The sequence below is a fragment of the Saccopteryx leptura genome, chromosome 7 (assembly GCF_036850995.1).
Source record: "Saccopteryx leptura isolate mSacLep1 chromosome 7, mSacLep1_pri_phased_curated, whole genome shotgun sequence".
NCBI lineage: Eukaryota > Metazoa > Chordata > Mammalia > Chiroptera > Emballonuridae > Saccopteryx > Saccopteryx leptura.
The window spans coordinates 73,587,298-73,601,581 of NC_089509.1; the positions used below are offsets into that span (position 1 = coordinate 73,587,298).

A 14,284-nucleotide genomic window follows, 5' to 3' on the forward strand; every position below is an offset into this window, starting at 1 on the left:
AAAGCAATAACTGTATTAAAAAGCCAAGCAGTATGGCTATCTTTTGTCTACTGAAAAAAACCTTGAGTTGATGGAGTCACTTGATTATGTATGACACAGAGTAGACATAACCTACATCAAATGGCTTTCTTTTGGAGATTGGTAGTGATCCATTTGGCCAGATTAGAAAGCGTACCAGAGTGTTTCAATCCAAGTGCTCAATGAAAATCCCTCTGGAGGAGAAAATGTTTGGTCTTGCTCCATCATGCTTCTTCCTCCCCAGCCCCGGCCTCTCTGGCTGCTCATTCAATATAACATAAGAGTATGAGCTACACAAGTAACAAGACATGCTCATTTTGTGGGGCCAATTGATTTTCTCTCATGTATAAACTGCCCTAGTACAAGAACTCATTTTCATCTAATAGACAGGAAACAAAGAAAAGAAACAGGCTTTCTGAATGCTTGTGATTCTTACGCTCCAAAAAACACCCTGTTAGAGATCAAATTCATATTAAGAGCAGCCACTATTTATTGAGTACTTAGAGTATTCCTGGCATAAAGATTAGACTTTATAGTTATTATCTCATTTAGCAACTCCTTTGAAGTATCATTATTCTTTAATAAAATTGAGGTAAGTTGCTCAAGGTCACAATCTTATTAAGTGATCTTTTGAATTTGAATTTTGAAGTTTTTAAGACAGTAATAAGGCTTTTGTCTCTTATAATATTTATTTAGTCACTTATAACTATTTATTGATGAATAAGTAATATATTATGCACAGCTTCTAGATGTTGGGAAAACAGTTGTGAATGAGACAGAGCAAGACCCTGATCTCATGTTACTCATGTGAGAGTGGAGGGTAAATAGACGTATCCATTACATAATGTAATTCCAGATACTGTTATATGCTTTTGAGAAATTAAAATAAGATTAAGAAATAGATAAAGACTGTGTGGCCAGAGTGAGAGGAATACTTAAGATCTGAAATCAGAAAAGATAAGGAAGAAAAAGCATTCTCAGCAGAGAAGCCATACTGAGTCAAAGTTTTAAAAAAAGTTATTGTTAAAGCTTAAAAGGCTTGAGGGGCAAGAAGGACAGACAATGTTAACACAGCATAAAGCAAAACTCCATATTGTTTTTCCCATTCTAAGATAAGGAAACAAATTTAAAGAGTATGATTTATGGAATGGAATTTTATTCTAAAGCTCATAATCTCTTATTACATGTTAATGTTCCATCAGCAAATGTTAACACAATAATATTGTTAACACAATATCCAGTCATTCTTGGCTTTTGATTTTTTTAATTAGTAAGAAGATGCCGCAGTTTAGAGAGTTTACTTTGACTTTCTCCTCATATATATGAAAATAAACTGTCTGCAGGAGTAAAACTCAGTTTGCAAAATAAATTATGACATTGAGGAGATAATTTGTATTATTTGTATTGTAAAATATTGTATTATTTATGTTTTGTATTTTAAATTACAAAGTTTAAATCCATTCAAGCGAGTAAACAGTTTTTATACCAAACAATGGGTCACTAGCTATTTTTTGTCATTTTATTCCTAGGAAAATTTAGTTATGCTTAAGTAGTACTTAGTTTCAACTGTTCAAGCAAAATTGATCAAATACCCTTATAAGAAAAAAATATCAATAGAAATATGTGATATTTAATATTGTTTTAGCTTTTAATAACAAATTTACTGTTTAAAATAAGTTCAAATTCTTTAATATAATTATTTACTTTATATTTTTATTCCTGGGACTCTTCTCCATAAGCCAGTAATATCAATTACATTATAGTCAGACTGGTTTTTGTTAGAGTAAATTCATTACTTCTTGCATCACTCTGTCATTATTCAAATCTGATACTCTAAGGTGGAAATGCAATGCCTTCATTACATAATTACAATGGACGTTTTTAAAAAGCTCTCCAACCAAGACTTGCATTACTGAATAAGAATGTATTCAGCTCTCACCATGTTCAGTCTGCAGGAGATGCATATTTTACCACATTGTTTAAAATTCTTAAATTTTGAAATAGTCCCAGTAAGTATAATCTAATAAACTATTACATGAAAAATATAGTTATTTTAAGTAATAGCCAATGTCAAGCTGGAGGAAGTCATACAACAGAATAGGCTCTCTCTCAGAATCACAGTGCATAACGACCTTCCATTGAGTGAAATATGCTAGAATTGAGAAAGCAATGATGATCCTGGATAGGTACTAAGAGGTTTGTTATTCCAGGACCACTAGATGACAATTTCTGAACTCAGCCATTATCAAACCTCTGACAGTACCAATTTGTCAGTTTTTTTTTAAAAATTAAGTATAAGTTTTGATTTGCCAAAAAAGGTATATCAGGGTACAATTTATAGATTAAGATTTTGTTCTTTATGTTTCACTGTGGAATTTCTTTAAATAGTTAGCTTTGTTTAAAGTGAATTTAAAGATTGAATCATTACAGTTTTTAGAAGATAAACTATATATCTATATCTATATCTATATTTATTTATTTATTTATTTTAATTTGGTGAGAGGAAGGGAGGCATAGAGACAGACTCCCAAATGCACACTGACCAGGATTCACCTGTCAAGCCCACTAGGAGGTGATGCTCTACCCATCTGGGGCATTGCTCCCTTACAACTGGAGCCATTTTTAGTGCCTAAGGTGGAGGCTGTGGAACCATCCTCAGCACCAGGGCCAACTCGCTCCAATTGAGCCATGGCTGCAGGAGGGGGTGAGAGAGAGACAGAGAGAAACAAGAGGGGAGGGGTGGAGAAGCAGATGGGCACTTCTCTTGTGCATCCTGACCAGAAACTGAACCCAGGACATACACATGCGGGGTGGATGCTCTCCCACTGAGCCAACCAGCTATAGCCAAGATAAATTACAGTTTAAAGAAGATAACTATAATTGTTCTAATTCAAGAGATAAATGAAGAAACTAGAAATGAGATAAAAGTTCACAGTGTTGTTTACATATATTCAGCTATGATCTAAATAATAAAAGATGAGAGGTTAGGTCACTTGTCCTGAAAAACAAAAATCTTCACATTGAAGGATTATTTTATTAAGTTGACAAAGCTTTGGCCTACCAACTAGACAGACTTTTTTTTTTTTTTTTGCTGAATTTTATTTAGGACCTTATCTTAACTTGATAGAAATAATATCATTGTCTGTATGGTCATAAATATGCCACTTGCCTTTAAAATTATTTTAAATCAGTGTGTGAAATGTCAGCAAAATTAATATATTAAATAAAAGAACCACATTTTCTTCATTCAAGTCAGATATTTTATGCACTCTTTTATATGCAAAAAGATGAAGCCCTGTGTCTGGGTTGAAAGAAAGCGCAAGATTTGCTATGCTCTCAGATTTTAATCAGTAATTAAACTATAATTTATAACCAATTCCAGTAAAGTGTATTTATTTTTTTTTATCTAAAGGGTTCTGTTATGTTTTTCCAAGGATCATTATGAACTGGAGTCATTGCCTTTCAGGGCTTGGCAAATCCCAAAGTTCTCTTTCTCTTCCCTTTCTTTTTATCTCCCACTCTGACTCTTTCCTTTAATTAGCTCTAATATAAAACTGAAGTGCATCTGGTAAATAGTGTTTCATGTTCTCTGTTTTTAATTTAAAGCATAGATGAGTGGTATATTTTTTTCTGTCTAAATAAAAAATAACTATAACCTAAATCAACTTTTGTATAATTCTTGGTTTTTATTAGGCTAGATCAGTGACCCTCAATTAACAAATGGGAAAAATAAATGTTATCTCTACCAAAGACCAAGCAAGAATGACTCTAGGATAAAGAGCTGGTTTAAGAAGCAGAAAGGAGCTATTGAATCACTTTTTTATACACAATGATTTTCTGTGAAACATCAGTTCCTCTAGGAATTAGTTGGAAGAAAGCTAATATTTCTATTGCTCTTGACTACATGCACATGTTTAATTAACCATTCAATTCAACATTTTCTGAGGCGGCCTTGGTCTGACTTCAGTCTCGCATCAGTCTCCGATATTGTTTCACATAAATACTTCTAAGTGATTAGAATTTTAAGGAGTCTTATTCTGATGATGGAGACAACAAAGGCCAGACAAACACAAGGGACTTGTCCAATGTCATGATAAGTCATGGGAAAGTCAGTGCTACAAATAAGCTTCCAAGTCAGTTCATACATCACTTCTTAAAAATTTACGTGCCTACTACTACATACAAAGTCTTTGCTAAGCTCTGAGATGTGTAAAGAAGGCAGAGATGATTCTGTTTTTATAACCCTAATTGTGGGAGATACTTTTCATTACTTCTCATTTTAGTGAATAGTTCGTAGATAGTGGTTTTTCTTATTTTAGTAGATACTTCTGAGAAGTATATATTAAAAGTGTCTTAAAATAAATGACTATGAATTCTTTAATATGATTCAAGTTCTGAGTAAGCTACATGGCATTTTGTGGGCATAAAAACAGTTTTGTTATTTTTGACTTGCTTACCTAGCACATTTTTTCTGATAATATTATACTAATTTGGTTATAAAATTTCCTTTCTGAGACTAAGAGACATTGATAAGAGTGTGGTGGTTATGGGGGGATGGGGGAGAGGGAGAGGGAAAGGGGGAGGGCAGGGGCACAAAGAAAACTAGATAGAAGGTGACAGAGGACAATCTGACTTTGGGTGATGGGTATGCAACATAATTGAATGACAAGATAACCTGGACATGTTATCTTTGAATATATGTATCCTGATTTATTGATGTCACCCCATTAAAAAAATAAAATTATTAAAAGAAAAAAATTTTTTCTTTCATTACTGGTTTCCTACATGAACATTATAACAACTTCTTTATAAATGTGGCACATATAAAACTAGAAATCTGATCTTTAATTTTGTGTTTAAAGAGCTTACTGGTATACTATGCCTATCAGGGCTAAATATTTATGTAATAGTCTTCTAATGGGCTAATAAGTGATAACTATGCCAATAATGGACAATGTTTTCTAATCTAGACATTCTGCTTAATGCTGCATATATATCTCAGCAGCCTTTATACCAAATCTATGATATAGATACTAATAATATATGGATTTAAAGATGCAAAAGTGAGATTTAAAAAACAAAAGAACTTATTTTATGCTATGCAACAAGGGACAAGGTGAGAGCATGTAGAGAATGTCCTCTTAACCACTCTCCTATAATGATGTCTAGACATATGAAAAAGTATTTAATTATTTGGGTCTCACTTGAAGAGGGTTCTCATGTTTTACCTTAAGCCTGATAATGTATAACAAGAAGGAAATATTAATTTGTGTTTTCTTCTTTCTGTTCAAATTCTCCATTTTTAAAAGACAATTAAAGTCCAATAAAATTACTAAGCCAGAGAGGACACAGATTGGGAGGAACCCTGGATAATTTACTTAACTATTTAGAACATACATAAAATTATATATTGAACTATATATTCTCTTCAGTTCTTGTGGTTTACAATATCTACCTTTTGAAATCCTGCCCATTCTTTTAACACTTGTTTCAGTGAGATTATCACCTCAGGAATCTTCCGATTTTATGAATTAGAATGAGTCTTTCTTTCCTCTGTCTTTCCAGAGCTTTTTGTTGTAACTCCGCAATAACTTTCTTTTTCTTTTAACTTTGTACTACTATTATAAAGGGGCAATGTTAGATGACTATATAGTGTAGTCTGTGTACCTTCTTGATTCATATAGTCTAATGAAAAACTAATCGTAGCATTTTTCTTACCATTTATTGAGAAATTCCTACATGCCAGGTAGTATTTGAGTCTTCTTTGCTCAGTATTTTAAACATTATGAGCAATTATAAAGAAATTGAAACTTACTAAAATCAGAATCAGGCTAAGTCCATACTTTCAATAAGGGGTATTGGCAAGATTTGAATATAGTCCATGTTTTTAATCACTATATTACATTAAATTAAAATTAGCTTACACCTGAAGTTTAATACACACCTGTTATGTTAACTCATCATTAAAGGGTTTTTTGTTTGTTTGTTTGTTTGTTTTTTAGTTTGCTATATTGAATAAACTGTTAATTGTACATTTGGTATATACTTTAAGTAAAAGCAATGTAATTAGTTTAAAATTTTAATTTTAATTTCATATATTGGCAAGACACTCATTAGCTTTAATAAATTTTGCCTATGTAGCATGTTATACATTATTTTTAAAGCATCAAATGTAGCAAACAGATTCAAGCATTTATCACATACAGGGCTCTTGATGTTTTAGAAATCACTCTTTGAAAAAAAAAGGCTTATTTATATGTGAAACATGAGAAAATATTTGGGGAATTAGTAAATTTCTAGTCTCTCTTTTAAAAAAGATATGAGCCTACAGATTATCTCTTTAAAGCTAAAGCACTCATTATGTATATATATGATTTTAATTGTTTAAAAAGTATTTTCCATTTGTTGCAATATACAGATAATGTATCATATAATTGTACTTTTGAAACCTGTATATTTTTAACCAATGTCATCCCAATAAATTTAATTAAAATATCATTAAAATATGTTTTCCATAGAAGATATAAATTAATTCTGGTTTTAATTTTTAAGCCTTAATTACAAAATAAACTTACTTATGAGTATTGATTGAATAGTAGTTGGTCTTTTAAATCCAAGAAACAGAAATATAGAAATAAACATATTGAACCAGATTTCCTTCAATTCTTAATCAATAATAAAGTTATCTGTGTAGATGGTTTTAGCCTGCAAAAAACTCACAAATGCTAACTTACCTGATACTGAAATTATGTATTTTAATTTCAAAAATTTCATTCTATATATCTTTATTAAGTTACTACTACTCATTCATAGACTTAAGCTTGGAAATAACATCATCGATCATTAGGTCCAGCTATGAACCCAGTATAAAAATCACTCATTTTCAACTGCTGATAGGTTGATGTCTAATTTCTGTCTGAAAATCTTGAGTGTTAGGAAAGTTAATAGTCAACTTGGGGTTCTTTCTATTTTGTTTAACTGTTAGAGTTTTTTAAAATCAAGCCAAAAATTTTTTTTTTCCTATGTCATTATATAAACTCTATTCCCAATTATAGTCATTTGGATTTTTTAAAATTATTTTAACTTATATTTTATTTAAGTATAGTTGGTATACAATGTTATATTGGTTATATTAGTTTCAGGTGTACCATATACTGATATGACTTTTTTATACTTTACAATGTGATTACCCCATTAATAATTCTAGTAATCGTCTCTTGTGTAAACTTATCACAACGTTATTTACTTTATTCCCATAGTTATTTGGATTCTGTGTGTGTGTGTGTGTGAGAGAGAGAGAGAGAGAGAGAGAGACAGAGACAGAGAGAGAGTCAAAGAGAGAAACAGACAGACATGAAGGGAAAGAGATGGGAGTCGTCTCCTTAGTTTTTAATTGATTGCTTTCTCATTATGTACCTTTACCGGGGACTCCGGGACCCCTTGCTGAAGCCAGCAACCTTGGGCTCAAGCCAGTGACCTTGGGCTTCGAGCCATCGACCTTTTAGGCTCAAGCCAGTGATCATGGGGTCATGTCTATGATTCCACGCTCAAGCCAGCAATCCCACGCTCAAGCTGGATGAGCCTGCATCCAAGCTGGTGACCTCGGGGTTTTGAACCTGGGTCCTCTGAGTCCTAGTCCAATGCTCTATCCACTGTGCCACCGCCTGGTCAGGCATAATTTGGATTCTTGAAGCCATTTATTGTGCCCTCATATTTTGTCTTTCTTTTTTATTTTTGGTTTAACATTCTTGATATCTTTATTCCCTGATCAGTTAGCATTACTTTATTTAATTTCTTCACCATCCTGATAAGCCAATTAAATGACATCTACTCTTCCTTTTACAAATTCAGTCCATTGTAGACAGGGTGAATGACTGGTCTGATTAGAGATTTGGAATCAGATACTTAGCATTTATTGATATATTCAAGCTTGTAGCACTGTTTTCACTTGGCAATCCCACTATTACTTCTTTATTTCACAGCAAGCATTTGTTTGGTTAAATCATAGACTCTTTCATGAAGAAGCATTGCTAATTTTGTACTTGGTTTTATGAGATTAGTTAAAGACTATATTTATATCATTGATAAATTCAATCTTGTCTGGGGCCATACATAAATCTTGGAATTTTATGAGACTCTTGTTCCGTTTCTGACCACTGATTCTGGCATGCAGCACAGTTGCTATACACATCTTAACTTCATGTCCTTCAGAAATGCAATGTGCTTAAACATTTTGGGCTACTATATGCAGAAAAGAAAGAGAGAGAGAGAGAGAGAGAGAGAGAGATTGTTTTGTCTGAGGGTGTCAGCTGTATTAATTTTAAATTTGCAAAGTTGGTGGTCTTACTTTATGTCCACTGTAACAAGTTGCAGTTTCAGAAATAAGAAATACTACAATAAGGAATTCAGGAAGATTTCACTGAGAAAAAAATGATGCTAAAGGTTATATCTGAAAGGAATACATTCACTATGCTGGGGAGTGGGAAATATTAGGCAGAATATTCAATAACAGAATAGTTAATGTTTTTGATTTTAAATAAATTACAATAAGAAGTCTAAAGTTTTGAAAGCAAAAGAAGACAAAATCAGACCTATATATAGTCTAAATCATTGAAAATGTTCAGGCTACATTGTTTAAAATTAAATAAAGGTGGTAAAGTAAACATTGAGTCTGCTAAGACAAGACTGCTGGTGGTAGCAGAAGATATGAAGTAAACTGAATAGATTGAAGGTATGTTAGAAGACTAAATCACAGGGTATGAAGAAAGAATGGTAGGAGGAAAATTAAGAAGTCTCTTATTATTCCTAAATTACTGGCTAATAAAACTAGTTTGCAGGTGGTATTGTTAAAAATGATGGGTCATGGGCCCTGGCCGGTTGGCTCAGCCGTAGAGTGTCGGCCTGGCATGCAGGGGACCCAGGTTCGATTCCCGGCCAGGGCACATAAGAGAAGCGCCCACTTCCTCCTCCACCCCCCCTTCCTTCCTCTCTGTCTCTCTCTTCCCCTCCCACAGCCAAGGCTCCATTGGAGCAAAGATGGCCCGGGCGCTGGGGATGGCTCCTTGGCCTCTGCCCCAGGCGCTAGAGTGGCTCTGGTCGTGGCAGAGCGACGCCCCGGAGGGGCAGAGCATCGCCCCCTGGTGGGCATGCCGGGTGGATCCCGGTCGGGTGCATGCGGGAGTCTGTCTGACTGTCTCTCCCCGTTTCCAGCTTCAGAAAAATACAAAAAAAAAAAAAAAAAATGATGGGTCATGGTGGAAAAAAAAATGCTTTGGGTTAGGAAAAGGTAGATGTTGTGAATTTGTTTCCAACATACTGATTTTAAGATACTTTTGAGATGATTATTTCAAGACCATAAAAAGTGAATTTAACTCCAAAGGCAGGGGAAGTAAAGGCAAAAATAAATGAATGGGCTATATCAAACTAAAAAGCTTCTGCACAACAAAAGAAACCAACAACAAATAAAAAATGCAGCCAACAAAATGGGAGATGATATTTGCAAACAACAGCTCTGACAAGGGGTTAATATTCAAAATATGTAAAGAACTCATAAAGCTCATCAACAAACAAACAATCTAATTAAAATATGAGGACCTGAACAGATACCTCTCTTGTGAAAAGATGTTCAAACAAATACATGAAAAGATGTTCATCTTCACTAGCTATTAGAGAAATGCAAAGCAAAACTACAATGAGATAACCCTCACATCTGTTAGCTTGGCTGTTATCAACAAGACAGGTAATAATAAGTGTTGGGAGAAATTGTGGAGAAAAAGGAGCCTTCATTCATTGCTGGTAGAATTGTAAACTGATACAGCCACTATGGAAGACAGTATGGTGTTTCCTCAAAAAGTTAAAAATAGAGTTACTATATGACCCAGCAATCCCTCTAGGATATTTACCCCCAAAATTAGAAGACATTTGTTTGCAAAGACATATGCACCCCCATGTTCATTGCAGCATTATTCTTTGTGGCCAAGACATGGAGACAACCAAAGTATCCTTCAATAGAAGATTGGATAAAGAAGATGTACATATATACGAAACAGAGTAGATGGAAAACTACTCAGCCATGAGAAACTATGAAATACAAAGTGGTCCCTCATCCATCATGCGGGTTAGGTTCCAGAACCCTCTGCGATAGGCGAAAATCCATGAAGTAGCAATCATATTTATTCTATTATTTATATATATTTTAAGGCTTTATAAACCCTCCCAACACACTTTCCAACATTCTTAAAAACACTTTCAATTCTTTAGGCTAGAAAATGCTTATTTTACTGCAAAAAAAAATTAAAATAATAAATATATAAAAATACCTATGTACAACAAAATCACGTGATATAGCGAAAAATCCACGATACAAAAAGAGATATATGCAATTTAAAAATCTGCAATACAGAGAGACTGTGAAAAGTGAACCGCAATATGGCCAGGGATGACTGGTACTGCCATTTGCAACAACAGGGGTGGAATGTGAGAATATGCTAAACGAAATAAGTCAATCAGAAATAGTTAAGAACTAGATGATTTCACTCATATGTGGAATATACTACTGAGACAAGGAGATATAGAATGTAGTATGGTGGTTACCAGAGGGAGGGGATTTGGAGGAAGGGCAGCAAAGGGGGCCAAATATATGGTGACAGAAAGTGGTTTGACTTTAGGTGATAGGGGCACAATGCAATGAACAGTTCACACACCATGGAGATGTACACCCAAAAGTATGTGTTCTTATGAACCAATATCACCCCATTAAATTTAATTTAGAAATTAAAAAATAAACAAACAAGGAAACAAAACAAATGAAAAGAACCATAAAAGAATATATAACTTTTGATCACAATATCCCAAGTCTCTGGGAATGTAACCTCAATAAGTAATTCAAAATATGGAAAAGGTTATGTTTAAAAATGTCCATTACAGTATTTTTTTATTAATAGGATAAATTAAAAGCAATGTTAAAGATCAAAAATAGAGGAATGATTTAATAAACTGTTTTCAATTTACTAAATATAATATTATTTACCCGATTAAATGGTTGTTTTAAAAACTCTTTAGTGAGCCTGACCAGGCCGTGACACAGTGGATAGAGCATTGTACTGGGACGTAAAGGACCCAGGTTCGAAACCCCGAGATCGCCAGCTTGAGTACGGCTCATCTGGTTTGAGCAAGGTTCAACAGCTTGAGTCCAAGGTCGCTGGCTTGAGCAAGGGGTTACTCGGTCTGCTGTAGCCCCCCAGTCAAGGCACATATGAGAAAGCAATCAATGAACAACTAAGGTGCCACAACAAAGAATTGATGCTTCTCATCTCTCTCCCTTTCTGTCTGTCTCTATCTGTCCCTCTCTCTGTCTCTCTCTGTCACAAAACAAAACAACAACAAAAAGAACTCTTTAGTGACATAAAAAGTATTAATTATAAAATGATAAAAATAGCTAAAATGATTAGTGCATTGTTAATTAAAACTGTAAAAAGAAATAGATGTGAAATAAAACTGGAAATATATAAGAAATTGCTCCATAGAATATTAGAATTACAGGTATATAGACTTTTTTTACTTAAAAAATAGTAATAGGCTTGAACTGTTTTTTAATTTTAAAAATATTGCAAATTTAAATACAAGCCTTGTTTCTCAAGATTATACTTTGATTGTCATTAAGGGTTTTATTCTTATCCCCAAAGTTAGAAATTTTTAAAACATAACTTTTTTCTCAAGAAATTTGTGAGACAGTCTTAAATAATTCTTATGATTTCTATTTTATCCCTTTAGTGTAGAAGCTGATCTACTCTATACTCAGTCATAATCTGTAGGGTTTTCATGTAAAAAAAAAAAAAGAAAAAGAAAAAGAAAAAGAAAAAAAAAGAATTCTAGCTAATACTAGTAACATTTAAATCAATTTCTCTGTTTATATGTTTGGTGGATATTCAATTTTTTTGAACTAAAATCTTAGTTCTAGAATACTTCATAGATTACAGGACAATTAGTTGCATCATTTCATTCCTATATCAAGAGAGTCATATTTTCAAATTTAGATACTTTGTATTTTTAAACTATAAAAATTTTATTTTTAGGAATAAAGTAAAAGTGATTCACATCTCTTTTTAAACTGGTCATTTTATTATATTAAATGAAAATTTTAAATTTAAATTTTGGATTGTATCTTTAAACTTACTAAATTAAATATTAACCCAGGTTTATGTCGTGTTTTACCAATAAGTATGTCAGCATCAGAAACATAATTTTGCTCTGTCAATTAGCATAAATAAAACATTACTGTGGATCTGAGTACTTTATTGAAAAGTGGTCACTTTGCAAATGATTTATTTTCCATATTTTTAGACCAGATTATTTATTTATTTATTAGACAATCATAATACACACTTTCCAACTCCAAAGATAATGCTCATTTAAAAAATAGTGTGTAAACTAAGAATATATCAAAATTAATCAAGTTTTAATAAGCTGTATAAAAGCAACTGTTATGACATAACTAATTAGAAAGGCAGTACACACCTGGCAGTTTGTTTTGAGCAAGAACTATTTAGCAACTCGTTGTAAAACATAATATGGCAAATTTATCTTCAAGAAATGTTTTCCATATTTTATAATAAACATTTTTTCAACTTATTTTGATAATTTTTTACAGAATTTATGAAAAAAATATCTTGCATTTAAAAATGTAATTTGTTCAGAGTGGAATTGTTTTAGTTAGTTTCCAATGGTGCCTAAATAGTATCATAAATCAAAGATTTGATTTAATAATTTCCCTGCAGATTCCCCAAGTAACTGATGTTTAGATTCTTAAGAAGGTACAGATTTCCCAAAATGGTAATTCTGATACAATCTCTAAATTCCATGATTTTGAACCCAAGAGAGGTATGGTTGGTCTGTTCATGTATTATATGATATGCTCTGCATATTTGATGGACTATAGACTAAAAGTTGGTCTCCAGTTACACAGGTACCTAACGTCCAACTCTGATAATTTTTGGATTTGCATTATTTTGATGTGCTACTACTCTATTTGGTTCTAAAGCTGCTAATGTTCCAAAATGGTTGTAGAAGAAGGAGAAGAAGAAGAGGAAAAAGAAATGGTAGAGAAGGAGGAGAAGGAACAGGAGGAGAAGGAGGAGAAGGTGGAGGAGGAGATTCAAGGTATAATTTAACCATATAATGATGATCCCCTAAACCAGCAAAAGGAATCAATCTAATCAAAATACATTGATATTATTATTTTTAATAATATATATTAAATACAATTGTTATCATTCACACAAAACATCAGCTCCTATAATGTACCATGTATATTGATACTAAAATTGACCAAAAAGTTAAAAATTTAGTTAAGAAGTCCTATAATAGTTGACAATTTCCAAAGCAAATATACTTAGATTTACTTACTGATTTTGGCTACTTCTTACTATATGACTTCATTTTTATTGTGTACTAATTTTGTAAAGTTAGGCTTAAGATATTTCATCAATCTCCTTTCTATATATTTTACAAAGTTAAGATAAAGTCAACATATTAAAATTATTTTAACCATTCAATTTGTTTTAAACAAACATTACAAAACATCTATATTTCATATATTTTATCAGCACACTACGTAAACATGCACATGACACTTCATTCATCAAAGACAACTGGTAAATTTAAAAATATGTTTCATACGTACTTACTTGAAATAAAAGAATATGACAAGTGAGAAAATCAGTGATGCAACAGATAATCCATGTCCAATTATAGTCAGGTAAAACAAATTCATTGCAGTCTATAATTGGTACAAATAAAAAAATTAAGGCTCATGTCAATACTATAACCCTACATGTGTAGAAGATCAAACTAAATAGGATAATTATATATTTAAAAAACATGTGAGCTGATAGCCATATCATTTAGCTTGCAAACCAATAAATACTCGAATACATATAGAGTGAAAAATATCTATGCAAATTCATCCAGTGATGTAAACACTTATAAATTGTATGCCCTTTTCATTTAAAAAATTAGAAGTTATATATTAAATATATGAAGAAATAACTTTATTGATATAGCTCCTGTAACATACGGAACCAGCACTTTATATTTTGAAGAACGTAGACAACTTTTACTCTTATCACTTTGTGAATCTTAAATCAAATGCTATTTGATGATTTTCTTTTTGTTTTATACTTAAATGCCATGTAAGGCTTTTTATCCTAGCTGGGTTTCTATTTTTCTCTGACAAATCAGAGGCACTGAGGCAAACCTCAAATGGTAA

General features: G+C 32.4%; 1 protein-coding gene across 3 annotated transcripts in view; it reads right to left on the reverse strand.

Moving 5' to 3' along the window:
* The window catches only part of CALCRL (calcitonin receptor like receptor), a 109,641-nt gene that overhangs the window by 20,193 nt on the left and 75,164 nt on the right, over nucleotides 1-14,284 (reverse strand). For all 3 annotated transcript variants that reach the window (XM_066345409.1, XM_066345407.1, XM_066345408.1), the window contains one exon: nucleotides 13,704-13,795. In XM_066345409.1, coding sequence (XP_066201506.1) covers nucleotides 13,704-13,795 — 92 coding nt within the window. The remainder of the gene's footprint in view (nucleotides 1-13,703; nucleotides 13,796-14,284) is intronic.